Source organism: Pygocentrus nattereri, chromosome 4, assembly GCF_015220715.1.
Source record: "Pygocentrus nattereri isolate fPygNat1 chromosome 4, fPygNat1.pri, whole genome shotgun sequence".
NCBI lineage: Eukaryota > Metazoa > Chordata > Actinopteri > Characiformes > Serrasalmidae > Pygocentrus > Pygocentrus nattereri.
The window spans coordinates 6,735,927-6,758,093 of NC_051214.1; the positions used below are offsets into that span (position 1 = coordinate 6,735,927).

General features: G+C 41.6%; 2 protein-coding genes across 2 annotated transcripts in view; both read left to right on the forward strand.

Annotated features, from left to right (window-relative positions):
• Positions 1–21,857, forward strand: part of LOC119263165 (polymeric immunoglobulin receptor-like) — a 30,858-nt gene extending 9,001 nt beyond the window's left edge. The window contains exons 2-6 of the mRNA XM_037537442.1: positions 17,245–17,369; positions 17,623–17,934; positions 21,086–21,403; positions 21,485–21,583; positions 21,671–21,857. Coding sequence (XP_037393339.1) covers positions 17,321–17,369; positions 17,623–17,934; positions 21,086–21,403; positions 21,485–21,583; positions 21,671–21,729 — 837 coding nt within the window. The 5' untranslated portion in view covers positions 17,245–17,320 and the 3' untranslated portion in view covers positions 21,730–21,857. The remainder of the gene's footprint in view (positions 1–17,244; positions 17,370–17,622; positions 17,935–21,085; positions 21,404–21,484; positions 21,584–21,670) is intronic.
• LOC119263230 (carcinoembryonic antigen-related cell adhesion molecule 1-like) lies at positions 7,786–11,682 on the forward strand. The gene is made up of 5 exons (XM_037537833.1): positions 7,786–7,904; positions 9,393–9,689; positions 10,878–11,195; positions 11,441–11,539; positions 11,624–11,682. Exons 1-5 carry the CDS (start codon positions 7,850–7,852, stop codon positions 11,680–11,682), a joined length of 828 nt encoding a protein of 275 aa, XP_037393730.1. The 5' UTR covers positions 7,786–7,849.
• Positions 21,858–22,167: the final 310 nt, after the last annotated feature.

The window sequence follows — 22,167 nt, forward strand, 5'->3', positions numbered from 1 at the left end:
TGGAAAGTCTGTACACTGATAGACTTGGGCCGGTGTCGATAATACACACACTACAGGGAAACTACGCTTACTGAGCGAGTTAACGTAATAACACACAGAGTATAGAGCTAAGGTGCACTTTAGCTGAGTTAGCCTACTACAGCTTGACTTATGGGCGATACTTTGAGCAGCAGAGTTAGCCTATTGAGCTGAGCTCTTACTTCAACATTCGATGAACTGTGTGCAAAAGTCCTACACGGACTCTCTATTCGCCAACCCTGCACTCACAGAATGTTCTGACAGTTGTTCACTTTAGGTGGCACATAAGGGCTATGAACACCATATAGTTCACTCCGTCTCCCTGCTCTTTTTCCAGCTCCTACTCATGTCTGTCCTTTCCTTTTTTCTCTTTCTCACTTCTACGGTCGTTCCTCCCACTCACCCTGCTGATTGGCTGATTAAAACCATTCCGTTAGCTGTTATAGGCTCAGAAAGAGGAAGAAGTAAGAATTAATTCAGAAACATATGCAAACAAATTACAATTCTTCTAGATTCCCGTGAATATACATTTGAACTGCTAATTCATAGAACTAAAACATAGAAGAAATAAATTAAACTAAAAGTTTAAACGGGGCTACATATGCAAAATGTGTAAAATGTTAGTTGTGTCAGTTAAGTGGTCGCATTTTACAGTGCAACTGTTTCAGTGTCCGAGCCTTTCTTTGGCCTACTGCCTTCAGTTTATGTCATACGACAGTGCTAGTCCTGTGTGACTCTGTCTCAAAGTGAATGCAGCAGCCGAGGTAGGAGAGACCTTCATAACAGTGGTATGAAAAGGCTCCTCTTCAGTGCCCACTCATGCACATTCTTACATTGTTTTATACATTGTTTTATGATGTAAGCAATGTGACCCATTTAAAAACAATTCAGTTTTCTATTTCATTAAAATGTCTGGCACCAAAGCATCTCACCATTCTCAGGCGTGTTTCAAACGGTTCCACACTGCATCTCTGTCCTTTCACGTTAAATAGATTATTATTTTTACTTTTTTTTTTACTTGAGAACTGTGACATAATATCCACATGTCACGATTGGCCCCTCCCAGTCCTCCATGTGCTTGTGTTTACCTTTTGGTCTTGACCCTATGCTTCCTTGTTTTGATTCTTCCCTGTTCTGCCCCCTTGTTTCTAGACTCCGCCCTTGAGCGTTTTCACCTGTGTCTTGTAAACCCTCTTGTTAACCAGCTGTGTCTTGTTACCTGATCCTGTATTTAAGCCCTGTGTCTTCCCCTGTTAGGCTGCTGGTTTTTGTATGGTGTTTGCTCTTCTGACCTCAGTTGCGTGTTTAGTCTGTTTTCCTTTTTGTTATGTCTGTCCCTCCATCTCTCCCTGTTGGCTTTTTGACCCTGGACTGTTTAGACCCTGATTCTGGATTTGCCCCTAATAAAATTTCACTTCTCTCAGCATATGCGTCCGCCCCATTCACCGCTCCCCTACGTTACACTACGTAATAGGATTCACTTCGTGTTGCAGTCTCTTCAACATCTCTTTCTTTTCATCCCTTCATCACTTGATGCCTGTAATCATTCTCTGCAATAAAGAGACAAAACAAAAGAAACAGTACAAAGTACACAATTAAGGTATTGTATTCATGCTAATTTCCTATGATGTTTACATTTTTAAGTTTTCAGTTTTAACTGCTCTTAAATTAGCACAAAAAACATTTTTCACCTCCATATTTTTATTTTAAGTTGTAAATCAGTCAGATTTGACCCGAACACTACAGGAAGGTTAAATGTGTACATTTGGGACAGACCAGTGCAGGCTTATGCCTGGTCACTGCATTTGTTCAATATGCAGGTCTGACATAACTGACATCCCAGTTGTTTCTTATTGCATATGTATGGACCAAGTAAAGTACAGCTATGTCAGTTCTTCCATCTGTTTGTCCAGTGTTCTCAGTCTTATTTGTTACCAATGTTCACCTCTGCCATTACTCATGATCACAAGTCTTAACCCCCAAAACCCCAGGCTTATACATGGTAAGGCTTATTGTTCAATAACTATAAGGACGTCAGTGCAACCTGGCTGAGATATTCTTAGGTTATAGAAGTGTGTAATAAAACTTGGTGGTGGGCTAAGGGGTTAATTTGAAATGACCAGATTTTGCTTATGCTTTGATTCTTAATCTCAGTCATGTATTGTAGTGTGTAGTTTATCTGTGTTGCACAGTTTACTCTTTTCCAGCTCTTTTATACCTGTTTGGAGTCGAGTTCATCATGTGACATGATGAGACATTAGGCTCTTCTATGAAATGGCTATTTATTGCATGTGAACTCTATTTGACTGCTTGTTTAAAAAGAAGTGTCTGTGTTCTGAGGTCATCATGGTTTCAGTTCCCAAAGCTTAAAAAAAGCTTGTGTCCAAACTTAGAGTTTCCTTAGTCAATGCTCAATGAGACATTACAGCGAATTTTTAACTCCTTAAATGGCCAAGGCCCAGCGGCGGGTCCACAGGTTTACTACACACTTCAGTAACCTAAAAATAGCTCAGCTTGTTCGTATTGTAGACCTTGTAGTTACTGAATAATAAACCTTGGTATGTCATAAGCCTGGGATTTGAAGGGGTCAAGTCATTGTATGTTCCATAGGATATACAGCTTAAGATGATTAGAAAGAAAATTATAGCTGGACGCAGACATGTTCAAGGTGCTGCTATGGTTATGTGAGGACAACCAGAGATATAACTCAATATATATTTCTAATGCAGTAGTAGGGTCACTGGAGTCACAATCTTTGTTTTGTTCCAGGACTGGCTTCTTAAATGAATGATCTCCTCCCATGCTCTACATATTCAGGAGTGGCTGCTTGAGGAGATTTGCTCAAACACATAGCAAATTGGCCAGACCCCCAGGAACAGTTTTGGTGGTTCAAATCTCCAACAAAATCTTTCAACCCTCCTGTCCTCTTCACCTCCCGGCCTTTACTTTAGTGTTGTTGACCGGTCTGTTTTAACTGCTCTTAAATTAGCACAAAAGCCATTTTTCACCTCCATATTTTTACTCAAAATTCTTTAGCTGTGAAAAACGTCTCAAAGTAGTGTTTAACCTGAATTTATAGAATTAGACATAAAATAACTGCAGTGAAAATACAAATAGAGTGAGTGAGTTGGGGGGGTGTGTATGAGGATGTTCTCTGTCTGATGGATGAATATAGTCTGGATACCCATTCATTTCCTATGGCAGTCACTTGTGACCGGGAACACCACAGGTGTAACGATTGATTGATTAAACACTCAAAATTCAATGAAAGAGGTGATCATCACTTTATATGTTGAAGTGCACAGTGTGGAGGGTATCATAAGGCCTTGAGGCAATCAGATGTAAAACACAATATTTAGGAGTGTTTTAAGCTGTGAATCGGTCAGACTTGACCCGAACACTACAGGAAGGTTAAATGAGACAGTCACCCAAGTCCACTGCAGACACTAGTCAGTGTGGTTTTAAGTGTGGCATAACAATGCAGCAAGTTTTGTCATCTCCTGGAATATACCATGTGACTGTGTGTGGTTTGGTGATACTCAAAAAGCTGATGATGAAAACTGTAAAAACAGAAGAGTAAGCCAGGCGTACACTGTGCCACTTAAGAAATCTTGTTCTTTGGTGACTCACACTATGTTTGAATCGCCCATCGTGTTCGGCTAAAGCCTCCGATTTATGTGCTTGCATTGCATGAAAACGCCTGGTCTGACTGCATGAAACCTGAGACATTCACCTGGAAGAAACTCAACACAAACAGAAATCGATGGGAAGAGGTATCCAGTGAGAGTGGTCAGTACAGAAACAGAGCTCAGCTGGTTAATGGTCACTCTCCAGGAAATCTCTCTCTACTCATATCACACCTGACTGAAGAGGATGGAGGAGTGTACAGGTGTGATATTAGGGGAAGCAGTTACATTGACATCACACTCACTGTTGAAATCTCAAGATGCACACTCTCAAATCTCAAGATGTATTCCGTAATCCTCATTCCTGTTCTTCTGCTCCTGCTGGGATTTGGAGCAGTTATGTATTGGAGACTCAGAGGTGAACACACACACACACACACACACACAGTCTTTTAAGATAACTCTGTATGATTTCATTCTGCAGAAGAGAAACAACGGCAGATGGAGAGCATAGACTTCTGAGGGAGGAGGAGACAACAGGAGACACAGGTGGGTTCACACTAGAGATGTTTACAAGCTACTTCTTAGGAGTTCAAGTCAAGTCTGAAGTCTTTAAGGTGCAAATCTGAGTCAAGTCTCGAGTCTCTGAAGTGCAAGTCCAACTTAAGTCTCTACACTGTAAGTCTGAGTATTTTGAGTACCTGAGGTGTAAGTCTGATTCAACTCTCAGGTCTCTGAAGTGTGAGTTTAGGTCTGAAGTCTCTAAGGTGCGAGTCTAAATCCAGTTTTGAGTCCCTGAGGTGCAAGTCTGAGGTCAAGTCTCAAGTCTCCGAAGTGCAAGTTTGAGTCTGAAGTCTGTTGGGTGCAAGTCTGAGTCAAGTTTGTTGTCTCTGAAATGTGATTCATGTCTCAAATCTCTGAAATACAAGTTCGATTCAAGTCTTGAGTCTCTGAGGTGAGTGTTCAAGTGAAGTCTTAAATTTGTGATGTGCAAATCTTGGGTCTCTAAGTTCTGAGTCTTGAGTCATTTGTCATTAAGTTGATTTTAGTTTAAATTCTTATTAGCAATCAAGTTAAACCTGTTCTATTATTTATGTTGAATGCACTGCAGCACACACTGGACAGTGACAGGATACCTTCATTTTACATTTACATTTATGGCATTTGGCTGACAATTTGGTCATTTTACATAGGTAGGCCAAGGTGGTGTTAGGAGTCTTGCCCAAGGACTCTTATTGGTATAGTGTAGGGTGTTTGCCCAGGTGGGGATTGAACCCTGGTCTACAGTGTAGAAGGCAGAGGTGTTAAGCACTACACTATCCAACCACATCATAGCATTCAGTCATAGCTTTCTCTCTGGGATGGTCTGGCTCTATGTTTGTACACTCGACATGGCCAAAACGAGTCAGTCTTTCACCAATACCTTTACTTTCACTTTCACAACTCATCCGCATATTTTTTCAAAACCCAAAACAAGTGAAATTTCTGCTTTTAGGAAGATTACAATTGAGTATTCAGACAGGTTCCACATGTCACGTATGAATCAAAACTATACATTTAATGTTTGTGTTTCCTTTGCAGGACCAAGTGATGTACTCTACTGTAATCTACAGTAACACAACCACAACACCCACAGTGACTGACTCTGGAGATAAAACTGAATATGCCACCATCAGAGTCAACTAATAACATAGCCATCACTCCAAAATGTACCTGTTATCTTGATATACATATATATATATATATATATATATATATATATATATATATATATATATATATGTGTGTGTGTGTGTGTGTGTGTGTGTGTGTGTGTGTGTGTGTGTGTGTGTGTGTAAGAAATAAATGAATAAATAATGCCTTAATTTAAAATTCACTGATTTCACACTGTCCACATAATCTTCTTGAACACATTCAGTTTCACAATACTAAGCTGTTTATCCCTGCTGTCGGAACAAAACCTCGTATCTCCATTTTTGTCGTTTTTCAGTTTTTAACATAATTTGAAAGTACGTATGGTCCTATATTTTGTGTGTAAATTTCATGATGATTGGACCAAAAGAAATGACCTAAAATTACATGGAAATAATTCTGGTTCCATTGACTTACATTAAAAGTAGAGTAGTTTTTTTTTATTATTATTTTTTTTTTTATCTTCATTCATCCTCTATATACACCCACACATATATGCACCACCACATCCACCTGTTCTCATATATACACCTACACATAGACCCACACACCTATATACACCTGCACCGAACCATTCCAGTCAAACAACAACAGACATCAATCAGACAAAAGACAAGCTGGCCTGAGTCAGGAACCCATTGCCCCCAGTCCACCCCACACACCCCCCAATGGTCAAAAGTAGAGTAGGTTTTCACCTTGTCCTGTAAAGTTACAATTTTGGAGATATGTGGTTTTGATCCGATAACAGTGCGATGTAAAATTAAATTAATGGAATAATAAAGCAAGGCCTAAAGATGTTCAAGTTATTGCAGCATAAGAGAGTGACAGAAAAAGCCTAGATCCCACGCTAAAATCTTGTATGGTTATTCTAAACCACTAAGCAAGTAGATTTTTCATCCTCCTAAGTGACCTCAGGCTCTATTGGAAATTATTTAAATGATGCCACCAATGAAAAGAGTGCAAACTAAAAGAGAAATATCACCTGAGGAAGGTATGTTAGTATTGGTAGCATCCCCAAGACTTGACACTTTCATGCAAATTCAAGACAGGATTGATGGTCAACTGAACGAAATCAAAAGGTCAGTACAGAAAGTTCTGACCAACTGCCAAGAAATGGATGAGTTTGAAAAACAGCAGAGTGATTACAAGAATGCTAGCATCTGTGTAACTTATCCAGCAAAGTATAACATAAAGAAAACAATGACTTTTTATCTTTATTCAACACCAAATGGTCATGTTTTATCCTTTCAGCCAGGGAAATTAAGGTAAAATACTTAGATAGCCTGCCCTGCAATGGACTGGCGACCTGTCCAGGGTGTATCCTGCCTTCCGCCCAATGACCGCTGCGATAGACACCAGATAGACTCTTTGGTTTTAGTATATTGTCCTCCTCATCTGATGAGTCGTTTCTGTTGCTTGAGTAATCCATTCTCTCTTTTGTAATAATGATGTGTAATAATGATTTGAAGACAGCGATTACAGTTACATGGTTGCATTAAGCAGTAATATCATCTATCAGGCTGCTTTCTAAAAGAATATTGTTAATAAGAACAAATATTAAGTCACAAAATCACTTACACTCCGTCCAAAATGCAAAGAATGATATGTATATTCTGACATTAGGTGATCTGAGCCGCTACACAGTTTTCATTCTCTTGCAACATATCAGCATAGCACTTCTGGGCAATTGCAACATATAGAAAACAGCCTGTTTCAAGTTTTAGAAACGTGTGGTTTGTGGTCTGTGACTGTCCTCATTTCAGTTAAAGTCAGAAGCTTTCTTGCTTGCTTGCTTTCTTGCTTTCTTTCTTTCATTTCACTTTTCAAACTCCACCTTATTTTCTCAGCCCAGCAGTCATGGCTTAGCTGCTGTTGGTCTCCATCATTGCCTTAAGCCTGTGAGAGAGCTGTCGTCTCTGACTTTACATCTACACAGTGGACCGACAAGGTAGGAGTGTCTAATAGAGCGGACAGTGAGTGGACACAGTGTTTAAAAACTCTAGCAGCACTGCTGTGTCTGATCCACTCGTACCAGCACAACACCACCATCATGTCAGTGCTACTGCAGATCGACTACGTTCTGTAATTGTGGAAATACAGAGTGCACCTATACAGTAAATACAGCTGATCAAATGGACGAGTGTAGAAACAAGGAGGCGGTCATAATGATATGCCTGATCAGTGTAATTAAGAAATCAGCAGGCATATCAGGCTGTATTATGTCTGATTAACTGAGTACCTTGTCCTTCTCCATAGATGAGGTTTGGTAGACACAGGCTTTTAGAATGTATTTTTTAGTCTAGATATACCACGAAACAGGAAACAGCAACAAGTGACCCCAATAGGGAGAGGAAACCATGTCACTGTGTGTGGTTCGGCCATTCTCACAAAGCTGCTGATGAAAACATTAAAAGACAGTGAAGTGCTGGATGTGGAGCGGTCAGTGTGCTGTGGACTCAGTGTGGTATACAGGGCTAGTGTAGTGCTGGGTGTGGAGCGGTCAGTGTGCTGTGATGTGGATGTTGCTGACTTTCTATCTTCTCTTCATTGGGCTTCATGTCTCTAAAGGTGAGTGTGAACGTTTGTCCTGATTACTGATGACAGGAAACACGTTCATTGGCGTGTAAGTCAAAGTTTCAGAGTTGCTTTTTTTTTTTTTTTTTATTAATCACAAACTAAAATGATATCTTGCATCTCCTTTGACACATAAATTTGCATTGTTGACAAACAGTACTAATACTTTGGCTGTGTTGACCTTCTGTCCTTCATGTAGCAGCACTGAATATCTAACAAAGGAAACCCGGATTTAACCAGTATGTAATCATGAACTTCTAACATTTCATCCCCGATAGCTGTAAACACACAGAACAGAAACCACAAACACAAAGTCAATCAAGAGACAGTGTTATTACCCTTACTGTGGACACTATTGCTATTGTAGATGAATTAGCCTGCCTGCTAACTGCAGTGCTCTTTGGCTAACCACTGCTGCATATAAATTGCCTTACTGGAGCCAAACACACCCGTTATTGACACTCTCTTGCTATTGATCAGCATGTGGTGCGCAAAGTTTTTACTGTTTATGGTAGGTGAGTTAGCCAGCTTGCTAACTGCTGTGTTAGCTCCTTGGTAGCCACAGCTGAATGCAAATTGTCCCTATAACACACCAGAAAGAAAGAGTGAGACGCTCACAGATAAAAAGGTCAAATAAGGCTTTACTGATGAAATCAAAGTCCAAGTCTGTGGTTGCACCACAGGAGTGGGTTAACTCCAGGAAACACAGCAAGTACAAAAAGACAAACATAACAATAGGCGCCCAAAAGGGTCAGGCAAAAAGGCAGAGTTGAGAAAACAGGAAACAACGGGCGTAAACAGAAAAGTGATCAAACAAACAATAGAACGCTTAATAGATCAAAGAGTGATACTATACCTCAAAACTATACTACAGGCCAGGCTTATAGACTAAACTAAGAGGATCATATGATCTACAACACAGGTGAACAGAATCAGTAGTTTGGTGAGGGACAGCGCTGACTGGTGTGTGAGGGATGGTCAGGAGTCAGGTGATCTCCCAGAGGATTCTGGGAGATGGAGTCCGAGTGTGGTTCAGAGCCAATGGATTTGTAACAATCCCTCTTTTGACAACCACACTGGCTGTCCATGTATATATATATATATATATATATATATATATGTGTGTGTGTGTGTGTGTGTGTGTGTGTGTGTGTGTATGTATGTATGTATGTATATATACACACATATACACACACAGTTTGCAACACTATACAGTTGCATAATTGCTGTAATTTTTTTTTTCTTCATCAGCTGCAATACAGGTCACTTGTTGATTCCTTTGCATGAGAATTTCAGCTCAGCCCATTTAGTTCAAAATTTAAGATATTTTAAAGTTTGTGAGTAAAATATCATTTAGAGCACAGTTCTGATCTTTTCTCTACTTGCATAATTTAAATAGAACTCTTCGTCTTGATTATTTTAATAAAAATCGATGATGTATGATGTCAAGTTTGCATGAAATAAACTTGTGTGATTCTGCAGGCTGCACTCTTGTCAACAGTGGAAGAACACTGGACATCACAGCATATACAGGAGGGTCAGTACTGCTGCCCTGCTACTGCACTGACAGCACTGCACCTGAACATTTTATTTGGAAATACATGACCATGGGGAAAGTGATCAATATTGATAGTGATCAACACAGAGTTCAGCTCTATAATGGTCACTCTCCAGGAAATCTCTCTCTACTCCTATCAAACCTGACTGAAGAGGATGGAGGATGGTATAGATGTGATGCCAAAATGAGCGGATACATTGACATCATGCTCACTGTTAAAGGTAGGACACCACTTAGATCTGTCTTCCCAATTTAATGCAAATATTATAACCAAATTAAGCCATGTAGTGAACCAACTGCAATCAATGTTGTTAAGCATGCACTGCGGATTCTTCATAGTTTGAATCTTTTCTTTAGTTTTTGTTGTTTACATTTCCTCTGTAAACTATACATAATGCAGCTGTGAAACAATTTCATAAATATTCAGTGACAGAATGACACAGATGCTCACAGTTAAAGGGTGAATAAAAGGCAGAAAAGACAATATACACAAAAACACAAACATAACCAGGCAAAAAGTCCAAAAGGGATCAGGCAAAAGGAAAACAAAACAGTCCGGAACAAAACAGCCCGGAACAAAACAAACAGCCCGGAAACAAAACAAACAGCCCGGAAACAAAACAAACAGCCCGGAGCAAAACAAACAGCCCGGAAACAAAACAAACAGCCCGGAAACAAAACAAACAGCCCGGAACAAAACAAACAGCCCGGAAACAAAACAAACAGCCCGGAAACAAAACAAACAGCCCGGGAGCAAAACAAACAGCCCGGAAACAAAACAAAAAGCCCGGAAACAAAACAAACAGCCCGGAAACAAAACAAACAGCCCGGAGCAAAACAAACAGCCCGGAACTCTGCAGAAAGAAGGAATACCTCACAACGAGACTATCTACAAGCCTGGGCTTTAAACCAAACTAATCAGAGAACAGGTGTAACTGATCAGCACTCTGGAGAACTGGAGCACTGATTGGAGCATGAGAGTGAGGCTTGAGTCACATGATGTCCCAGGGGATTCTGGGAGATTGAGTCCAAAAAAAGTTTACAGTTATGTTTTTACAAACATTTGTGTATATTGATCTACTTTGGTCACTAAGTATTTCTAAAAGGTGTAGTCACAATTTCAAACAAAATGTTATTAACAACTCAAAATCCAAGCCTTATTACATCCTAAGGCTTATCATTCAGTACAGGGACTTGGTCATAGAAATGTGCAATAAAACTATCTGCCTTGGCCATTTAAGGGGCTAACAGACTGAAAATCCAGCTTTATTACAGTCTATAGGTCATTATTCCGTAATTAAATGGGCTACAGTGCAAGCAAGATATAATAAAGTAATAGAAATCAGCAATAAACGTTTGAAATTCTGACAGTTTATGGTTAATCTTACCTCACTGATATGTTTCTGCAGGCTGTCCTTTGTTAAACAATGGAACCATAATGGAGATCACAGTACATACAGGAGGGTCAGTTCTGCTGCCCTGCTACTGCACTGACCCACACACCACACCTGAGACATTCAGCTGGAATAAACACAACCAAATCAGAAGCAGATGGGAAGTGATATCCAGTGAGAGTGGTCAGTACAGAGACAGAGTTCAGCTGTTTAATGGTCACTCTCCAGGAAATCTCTCTCTACTCATATCACACCTGACTGAAGAGGATGGAGGAGATTACAGGTGTGATATTAAAGGGAGTGGATACACAGACATCAGACTCACTGTTACAGGTAAAACATTATTTGGACCTGCACTAAAAAAATACCACTCTTCTTTTTAATAATCTGTTTATTGAAGAATATGCAATGACCTTCACCACCTGCACTTAATAGCCAAATGCTGGTCAAGCAATAGATTTGTTCCAGAAATGCACATGTAGTGTTGATACTGCTATAAGCTGTACGCCCAGAGAGATTTCACCCTCTTTGTTCTGGAGAGAAAACACATGAATACTTCAATCCACTTCTTGTTTCAGTCGTTCCACAGTCTCGGCCCTTCGTCCCCTTCGCCTTGATCACTGTGATCCTCCTCCACATTATAGTAGCTGTGGTTTATCACAAAAAGAGAAACCAAGGTACAAACTACACAATCAAGCTGTTGTAGTCAAATTTGCTTTCTTATCTGTATCAATTAACATCTTTCTGGAAACATCTTTCAGATCCTGTCAGAGGTCACTACAGCACAGCTGATGGAGACGGAGTGGTCAGTCTGGAGTAGTGCAGCTGTTTTACTGCTTCTTTTTATTGTATTTTCTTACTATTCGTTATTACTATTTACTATTACAGGGCGAAGGTGACAGAATGAACTGCTTTAATCTCATTTATTGTGTAGTAAAATCTGAAGATGTATGTTTAGATTTTAGTTGTTTTACAGATTTAAGGCTTTACATTTTATGACTAGCATGCATGGTTTACTTAGGAAATAATTTGAAAAATTATTATTATTATTAGTAGTAGTAGTAGTAGCAGTAGTAGTACTTATACTAATAACTATGCAAATGTTTCAATTTTACTTGTGCAGTTTATATATAACAAAGAATAATAATATAAAAAAAAAAAGAAAAAAATCCATTGTGATTTTATGAGTCACGCCTCGGACTAACTCATAGACGAAACGGACTGCATTACCCAGACTCCCAGAGATCATGTGACTACGCAGCTTCCTTTTGACTCGGAGTCCGAGTCGGACTACACAGCCCACAATCCCAATGGGGCTCACATGACTTCTGACATTGTTATGCCGACCTATCAGCGCTCTCAATCATCCGATTACTGATATGCCTCACCTGTGTATGTGTATCACATGTTCCTGCTAGACAGTTTATATGCCCGGGCTTTAGTATTAGTCATTATGAAGTATTGATTCATGGTGAATGTACTGAGTGGTTTCTCTGTCTTGATTTTGCCTGTTACTTGACCTCTGCCTGTTTCCTCTTTCTCTGATTTTGCTTGCCCCTTTTGTACCTTTGCTTTAGACTGTTGCTGTGTGTTTTTGGAACCCTTCTCCTTTCCGGCCCCTTTTGTTTTGGCTGCCTGTTGTTATGATCACCCTTGTGATCCTGATTCACCTTTTGGCCTCGGCCCATGCTTGTACTCTGACCTCGCTTCCGTCTGGTGAGAATAAAACCAATCTTATTCTTCTTTTCCGCACACGTCTGAATTCTGTTGACTGGTTAAATCATGTTTGTGAGTCTATTATTTTAGCCGTTTCCAAAGCCCTCCTTGAAGACCACCGTTAACACTGACCATGCAATGCCTAGTTGTCACGGTTGGCCCCTCCCAGTCCTGTCCATGTGTTCCTTTTTTTGGTTTTGTAACTCCACCCCTGATTGTTTTCACCTGTCTCTCATTGTCCCATGTATTTAAGCCCTGTGTTTGCCCCTTGTTTGCCAGTCTTTGTATCATTGTATTGGTCTTTGTTTGATGTCTGTTTGCTGGTTACGCTGGTTTTTGTCATGTCTGTTCCCCATTCCGTCCGTGTCGGCTATATGAACCTGGACTGTTTTGACCACGACCCTGGATTTGCCCATAATAAATCTCGCTTATCTCAGCGTGTGCGTCCGCCTCCTCGCTCCCCCTTACACTAGTTTGTCTAATCAAATGATCTAATCATTTAACAAATCCATATGATGGATGGAGCCAAGCCTGTGTTCTAGAAATTGTATATATTAACAACTTTGACAACTATTTGCATTGGTTACAGGTGTTTATGGACATAACTGTTGGGACCCCTACGGTAGCTTTAATGTTATCCCATTCTAACTCCATAGGTATTGAGTCACGAGGAGCAGTCTGGATTACACAGGGAGTGCTTGCAATCTGTCCTTCAAGATTATGGTGAGGGTGCATACACTTGTTTAGGAGACAAGGAGGAGGACTGGCAGTGACTCTTCGATCTTATCAGCCACCCAGACAATGCAGCAACTCAACGGTGGTGTGTGGCCTGGTCCTAGGCTCTCCTTATGACATGCTCACAACCACCACACATTTGTCGGGCCCTGTGGCCCTTGTATACATGCTCAGTTGGTCACTAAGGGACTGGAAGTCAACCAGCAGGCCTTTAGCCTCTTTAACCACAGAGATCACACGTGTCATGGTGTCAGTTTGCAGTTACATTTAAAATTTTTCTGTTTAGTTGTCTGATATTCCAGGTTTTATTTATTATTAATCCCCACCACCATCAATGGTTTCAGTGTTCAAAGCTTTAAAAATATGTCTAAAAGAACTGTTGTTCTACTTCCAACACTGTATATACTTTGATAAATAAAAGGAAAATTATAGCCACAGTTAGATCTGTTCAGGGTATCACTATTGTTTCTTCAGGAGGATTTCAGCAACCTCACAAATACCATAATATGCATGTAATACAGCAGGGAGTTCACTGCTGCTATGCAGTAGCCTTTAGCACTGCAGCACTGGCTTTCCAAATGAAGTGACCTTCTCAGACCGAGTGGTGCAACTGTCTGAATGTTGGTTCTATCATGAGGAGATCGTGAGTTCGATCCCTGGTGATGCTACAGCCATCCGTCGCCGGGAGTCCAAGAGAGCACAGCTGGCCTTGCTCTCTCTGGGTGGGGAGGATGGCCCCCCTTCACCCCCATCACTCAACACGATGCTAGTCAGTGCAGGCGTGCTGACGTAGCAGATCTGGCGGTTGTCACTTTCCTCCGAGTGTGTTCGGCTGTCCCGTGACATTGCTTGAGGGGCAGTTTGAAATGAAGCGGTGGCTGGTTTCACAGGTCTTGGAGGAAGCCTGTGCTGGCCTTCATCCTCCTAGTGTTGGTAGCATTGTGTGATTGGGGGAGTCCTAAACGTGTGTTTCACACAATCTCAGCTCTGAAAAGAGAGAGGGAGAGTTTAAGAGGGATGAGTGTATGTAACTTTACTTTGGTAAATGGTTTCTTCTGTTTTTCATGTCCTTCTCTCTTCTGAAACACTCTTTAAACTCTTCTGCTAAACCCCACCCCTCCCACTGTAGATGGAGTAACTTGGATGTGTGTATGAAATAACTTGGTCAGCGTGGTTGTGTGTACTGTGAAAAGATGCACCACAAAAGAGGAATCTGTAAGGGTTCTCGTGTCTCAGTAGACGCACTGTCACTGTGTTGCAAAGTTCAACTTTGAAAGACAGACCCAGGAAAGCACACGCAAAAAAAATGTGGCAGATTAAAAATAAAAAAATCAAGGTAACATTTTGCACTGAGGTTTTTAAGCAGATTAAGAAAATCCACCATGTCCATCTAGAGGCTTGTCCTGCATTAATGACTACTGACCCCTAGCAGTCATGGAGTGCCTTGAGCACTCGGTAATGAAATGTCTAAAGGACAGTTCTCCTACCACACTGGATCCATTTCAGTTTGTGTATTGCCCCAACTGGTCTATAGAGGGTGCCATACCCTCTGCCATTCATCTCTCATTGACCCACCAGGACATACATGAATATGGAAGAATGAATTTCATACATTTCAGTTCAGCATTGAATACAATCAAACCACAGCAACCTTTTGGAAAGCTGAGCTTGCTGTGCCTGCGCAGAGCTTTTGGGTGTTTAGTCACTAGTGTGTTTTTGTGGTGTTTGAAAGTCTCATTGGCATGAGGTGTTGAAGCTAAATAAACAGTGAAATAAAAATAAATTCCAGACAGGATTATACAATTGGACATTATATAACCAATCCTGACCTGTCCAGGGTGTACCCCCCCCCCCCCTCGCAGCCCTGACAGAGAAGCAGCTTAGAAGATGGATGGATGGATGGATGGATAACCAACCCTTTTTCCCAAAAAGTTGGGATGATGTAAGGGGTTAGGCCACAACGCTGGCTGCCAGTAGGGGGGGCTGAGCATCGTGTCAGGAGATCTGCTAGGCACAGCTCCAACTCCCAGAAGCCCTAGTGCTAATCATTCAAACCTGGGCAACGCTGCATAAAAGGTGTCATCTTTGCTTTTTCAAAGGTGTTATCTTTTCTTTTTGATATCTGTTCAACTTTTTGGACCTGCACCTAGGGGGGCTGACATGATGCTCAGCCCCCCTACTGGCAGCTGGCATCCTTGTCTGACTCCTTACATCATCCCAATTTTTTTGGAACGCAGGGTTGAATATCACTGTTGTCAGAAGGAAACCTTTTATCTCCTAAATGGTAACTTTACAGGAGAAGGAAAAACATACTCTAGTCTTAATGTAAGTCAGTGGAACCAGAATTTTTTCCAAGTAATTTTTGGGTTGTTTCTTTGGTCCATTCATCGTGAAATTTGCACAGAATGTAAATAGCAATATGTATTTTCAAAAATGTCAAAAATTGAAAAACAGAAAAAATGGAGATACAAGGTTTTCTTCCGACAAGAGCGATATATGATGTCCAGTTGTATTATCCTCTCTGGTATTTATTGTCTGACATTTATTATATATACTGCACTCACTTCACACTGTCATCTATATTCACTGTGTAATGTACTGCTGATGTGTGTTGCATCATGTGGCCTGAAGAACAAAATCTTGCTCCAGTGTAAACAATAATATCGAGAAATCACAATAAAGGCATCACTTGATTTGATACAGGACTCCTTAAGGTGCACTATGTCATGCAAATTGGCAGTTTTGCATGAATAAACTATTGATAGTATAATAGTATACATAGGCCCATGTCCCCAAGGGTCACAGAAACAGGTGTGCCGGCTACCACTGCATACACTTTAAATTAGCATATTTTAGAGTTCAAAACAAACTGAGTTGTCACATGACAACAGATTCCATTGGCACAGAAAAAGATTTCCAAGATTTACCTGGAACATTTCTCAGTTTTTGTTGTTGAGCTTTGTTGGGAACCATAGAAACAAAAGCACAAACTCAGTGAAAATTACATGAAGAATTCCATGGAATGTGTGAAAAAGAAACAAAATGAGCTCTTTGATCTAAAGCAGCATTTAAACCACAATATCCCACCTCCATCACACTTTTTCTTGGTCAGTGTGTGTGTGTGTGTGTGTGTGTGTATGTGTTGCCAAATAATGCTCTGGAAAAGAGGAACCAGCACCTTATTTCACAACTCACAGGATGCACTGAAACTGTGCTTAACATTCACGTGGCTTAGAGTGAAGAGCTGCTAAGAGAGCTGTGGACTCAGTGTGGTATACAGGGCTAGTGTAGTGCTGGGTGTGGAGCGGTCAGTGTGCTGTGTACTCAGTGTGGTATACAGGGCTAGTGTAGTGCTGGGTGTGGAGCGGTCAGTGTGCTGTGGACTCAGTGTGGTATACAGGGCTAGTGTAGTGCTGGGTGTGGAGCGGTCAGTGTGCTGTGTACTCAGTGTGGTATACAGGGCTAGTGTAGTGCTGGGTGTGGAGCGGTCAGTGTGCTGTGTACTCAGTGTGGTATACAGGCCTAGTGTAGTGCTGGGTGTGGAGCGGTCAGTGTACTGTGTACTCAGTGTGTTATACAGGGCTAGTGTAGTGCTGGGTGTGGAGCGGTCAGTGTGCTGTGGACTCAGTGTGGTATACAGGGCTAGTGTAGTGCTGGGTGTGGAGCGGTCAGTGTGCTGTGAACTCAGTGTGGTATACAGGGCTAGTGTAGTGCTGGGTGTGGAGCGGTCAGTGTGCTGTGTACTCAGTGTGGTATACAGGGCTAGTGTAGTGCTGGGTGTGGAGCGGTCAGTGTGCTGTGTACTCAGTGTCGTATACAGGGCTAGTGTAGTGCTGGGTGTGGAGCGGTCAGTGTGCTGTGGACTCAGTGTGGTATACAGGGCTAGTGTAGTGCTGGGTGTGGAGCGGTCAGTGTGCTGTGTACTCAGTGTGGTATACAGGGCTAGTGTAGTGCTGGGTGTGGAGTGGTCAGTGTGCTGTGTACTCAGTGTTGTTTTACTAGTGAGGATGTTGCTGACTTCCTATCTTCTCTTCATTGGGCTTCATGTCTCTGAAGGTGAGTGACTTTTTTTTATCATGATATGAAAATATTAAAACATAAATATGCATACCAGCCAAACTTTGCCACTAGTATGAGCTCCATTTATCTTGTAATATAACATATTCAAACACAGCACTATGTCACCATTGTGTTTACTTTTTTTATGAAGGCTTGGTTCTCTGGTTTATCCTAAGCTTCCAACTGACTTCATGTAACCTGTGATACCACAAGCTTTATCCTATGACAGTTCGCATATGTTCTTCTACAGGCTGCATTCTGGTAAAAAGCAGTCAAACATTGTTTATCACAGCAAATGCAGGAGGGTCAGTACTGCTGCCCTGCTACTGCACTGACCTACACACCAAACCTGAGACCTTCAGCTGGCAGAAAAACAGCGGAAATAAATGGGAAGAGATATCCAGTGAGAGTGGTCAGTACAGAGACAGAGTTCAGCTGGTTAACGGTCACTCTCCAGGAAATCTCTCTCTACTCATATCACACCTGACGGAAGAGGATGGAGGAGATTACCATTGTTATGCAGACAAAAGTGGATACTTATTTGTCAGCCTTGATGTTAAAGGTAAACCATTCTTCTCATCTTTGTTGCTAATGCAAACTATGACAGTATTATTGTTCATTTGGACTAAACTCTGTAGTCACATGACAAAGGAGTGCCTTAGATCTCATTGAAGAACCAGAGAAGCAGTCACTGAAGCACTTTTGCTTATATTTTAAGCACAATTGCTTAAAATATAATTGTATATGTTACACCCCCATGGTGTGCAGGATGGGACATAACAGTTATGCGACCCTGGGGTTAGCAGGGCCTAGATAGAATCTGGCTAACAGGATACAGAAGACACCATGAGACCGTGTGTTCAGCTTGAGCTCTCAGATTCACCTGAGAACATTCTCCTGTTGCCCACTTAAGCCACAGTCTAGCGCCCGCCCCTGGCACAGCTCCCTCTGCAGGACTGGAGGCATCACATTACAGTACAACAACCCATACAAAAACCCAAAAGAACATACGTATAAAATATATGTAAAATAAATAATTACTTAAATGTGACCACACTTTAAGGGTGTCACACGCTCCTGGACAAAATAAAAAAGAAGAAAACATCTCTTTTTCTTTTTATTCAACAACATACAAAACTAAATCATCTCTTCTCAACAATCAGGGCCGCGGAAGCTAATGCTAACGGCAGGCTAATAGCACCCAATAGCGTCGGCCAGACGCGAGGTTAGCGGGCCGCGGTAGCTAATGCTAACGGCAGGCTAATAGCACCCAATAGCGTCGGCCAGACGCGAGGTTAGCGGGCCGCGGTAGCTAATGCTAACGGCAGGCTAATAGCACCCCATAGCGTCGGCCAGGCGCGAGGTTAGCGGGCCGCGGTAGCTAATGCTAACGGCAGGCTAATAGCACCCAATAGCGTAAGCTAGATGCGAGGTTAGCGGGCCGCGGTAGCTAATGCTAACGGCAGGCTAATAGCACCCGATAGCGTCGGCCTGGCGCGAGGTTAGCGGGCCGCGGTAGCTAATGCTAGCCGGCGCAGAACACACTGCCAACACAGTTCAACCTTCAATAGCACACACACCCTCATCAACCTTCGCTATAGTGCTTTGTGAACATTTATACTGGCAAATGATGAGACAGTGTGTTCAGTTTGAGCTCTCAGATTCATCTGAGAACATTCTCATGTTGCCCACCTAAGCCACAGTCTAGCGCCCGCCCCCTGGCACAGCTCCCTCTACAGGACTGGAGGCATCACATTACAGTACAACAACCCATACAAAAACCCAAAAGAACATACGTATAAAATATATGTAAAATAAATAATTACTTAAATGTGACCACACTTTAAGGGTGTCACATATACTGTAACAGAAGCACTACCCTTCACTGAGCCAAAACCCTGAAAAATATTAGTTAATTAAGTGACCCATCCGTGAAGTGAAACACCACATACACACTAGTGATCACACACACTAGGGGGCAGTGTGCACACTTGCCCGGAGCGGTGGGCAGCCTAATCCACAGCGCCCAGGGAGCAGTTGGGGGTTAGGTGTCTTGCTCAAGGACACCTCAGTCATGTGCTGTCGGCTCTGGGGATCGAACCGGCAACCTTCCGGTTGCGAGGCTGGAACCCTAACCTCCAGCCCACGACTGCCCTAATCATATAGCCCACTATAATTATCCCTCCTCTACCAAACTTTACTGTTGGCACTATATTTCGTGAGTTTGCTGCTCTGTGAGCTGGTCGAGAACTTCATGGCTAAGATGGTGTTGATCCTAGATGCTTCAATTTCACAATAATAGCATTTGCAGTTGACAAGGGCAGACTTAGCAGGGTAAAATACAGTGTATATGTTGATGTGACCACAGCCCCTCCTCAAGGTATCACTCTTAACAGACTTTAACAATTTGTAACAACACTGTGAAAAGATGAGCTACAAAATAGGAACAGCAAGTGTTGTGACAGACTAGAACATGATGCTGGGTGTGGTTTTGCGGCTGATGCAAAGCTGCTGGTGAAAACTTTAAAGAGGAACTCCAGTGTCAGCTTCCATTGGTTGTAATGTCATTCTGTCTAAATATAAATTTTAAAACCACTTAAGAGTCTAAAGACTAAAAAGCATGCAGTTGCTAGTACACAATCAAAATGCATTGGGTCCTTTTGTTCTTCTCAAAGTTTTGAGGATACTACCAGAATAAACATGAACAGACCTCAGCTGGTTAATGATCACTTTGCCTTTGCTCGTATCAAACCTGTGTGAAGAGGATGGAGGACTGTACAGGTGTAATACTGAGAAGAGGGGATACAGAGACATATGGATATGAAGAATATCACCCCTGCCACATGTAGGTTGTCGGTGATGCCACTAACTGTTGTTTTGAGGTTTTTCGTCACAGCTATCACAATGTTTCTGTCATCAACTGCTGTTGTTGTCCTTGGAAAACTTGTCAAATGTCTGGTTGTTAGTAAACCAAAGTGATTGCTCTGGTTGCTATTTGCTCTTTTCTGAGCTTCAAAATGGTCTTCTTTTCTCACATGGACAGTTTTTTGGTTTACACTGTTGCTGAGCCCCCCATTTTTGCTTAAAAGATTAGCATTTAACCCATCCATGAAGTGAAACACCACATACACACTAGCGAGCACGCACACACTAGGGGGCAGTGAGTACACTTGCCCAGAGTGGTGGGCAGCTCTATCCACGCTGCCCAGGGACCAGTTTTGGAGTTAGGTGTCTTGCTCAAGGACACATCAGTCACAGACTGTCAGTGCTGGGAATCAAACCAGCAACCTTCTGGTCACATGGCCAGTTCCCTAACCTCCAGCCCACAACTGCCCCAGGTTCACACATCGGTTAGCTCCGTCTGTCCTACATTTTCAAGCCTCTGCAACTCATCCAGGATGTGGCAGCATGGCTCATCTTCACTCTCGCCGAGTTCACCCCTCTGCTGCGCTACCTTCACTGGCTTCCTGTAGCTGCACACATCCGATTTAAATCCCTAATGCTTGCCTACAAAGCCAAAAATGGACCAGCCCCTACCGACTTGATGGCAATGGTGAAATCTCAGACTGTACCAAGAGCACTTCAAGCTTCCAGTACAGCTCAGCTTGACACGCCATCCATGGAAGACAATGTTTTCAACTGAGTTCATGCATTTCAAAAGTGTTGCATTAAAAATATACATGACAAAGCTTCTGTATCATATTCTTCTACAGCCTGTTCTCTGGAAAACAGTGGAATACCACTGAGTATATCAGCTCATACAGGAGGGTCAGTACTGCTGCCCTGCTACTGCACTGACCCACACAGCAAACCTGAGAGATTCACCTGGAACAAACTCAAGAAAACCAGAAACACATGGGAAGAGATATCCAGCGAGAGTGGTCAGTACAGAGACAGAGTTCAGCTGGTTAATGGTCACTCTCCAGGAAATCTCTCTCTACTCATGTCCCACCTGACTGAAGAGGATGGAGGATGGTATAAGTGTGATCTTGGAGGATGTGAACACATAGTCATCAAATTCACTGTTACAGGTAAAATTCTCTTATTACTTAAAACGTACAGTGTTTCATAATATTGATTACGCTCTCTTTCATAATAGGATGGTTTTTCAGTCTCTCCACAGTCTCTGCCCTTCGTCCCCTTCGCCTTGGTCACTGTGATCTTTCTCCACATTATAGTAGCTGTGGTTTATCACACCAAGAGAACCAAAGGTACAAACTACACAAACAAACTGTTGTAACCATGCTAATGTTCTTCTGTGCATGAATTAACATCTTTCTTGAAAATATTTCTATCAGATCCTGCCAGAGTTCACTACAGCACTGCTGATGGAGATGCAGTGGTCTGTCTGGGGTAGTGCAGATCCTCTTCAGTGACAATGTAAAAGAATTTGTCCCAGGTGCTGTTGGCATAAAGGCAACACATATATCACAACACAACCCATTGCTTTTTTACTGTTTTTATTTTTACTATATTTTGAAAGGATTTACACATATATACACACACATTATATATATATATATATATATATATATATAATGTGTGTGTATATATGTATGTATATATGTATATATGTATATATATGCACTTTACTAAATTTTGTCTAATTTTTATTTACAATATAGTTTTTACTTTTAATGTAAGTCAATGGAACCAGACGTCATTTTGGGCAGTTTTGGTCCATTCATCATGAAATTTACACACAATGTAAATGACAAGAGGCTTTTTCAAATTATATAAAGACCTGAAAAATGACCAAAATGGAGATTTTCTCTTTTCTTCCAACAATATCTAT

Excerpts from the sequence above, each read along its gene's own strand:
- LOC119263230 (XM_037537833.1), top strand. The coding sequence starts at position 7,850 with ATGTGGATGTTGCTGACTTTCTATCTTCTCTTCATTGGGCTTCATGTC. Across the intron at positions 9,690-10,877 it reads CATCATGCTCACTGTTAAAG|GCTGTCCTTTGTTAAACAAT; the intron begins GTAGGACACCAC and ends ATGTTTCTGCAG. Across the intron at positions 11,540-11,623 it reads TCACAAAAAGAGAAACCAAG|ATCCTGTCAGAGGTCACTAC; the intron begins GTACAAACTACA and ends AACATCTTTCAG.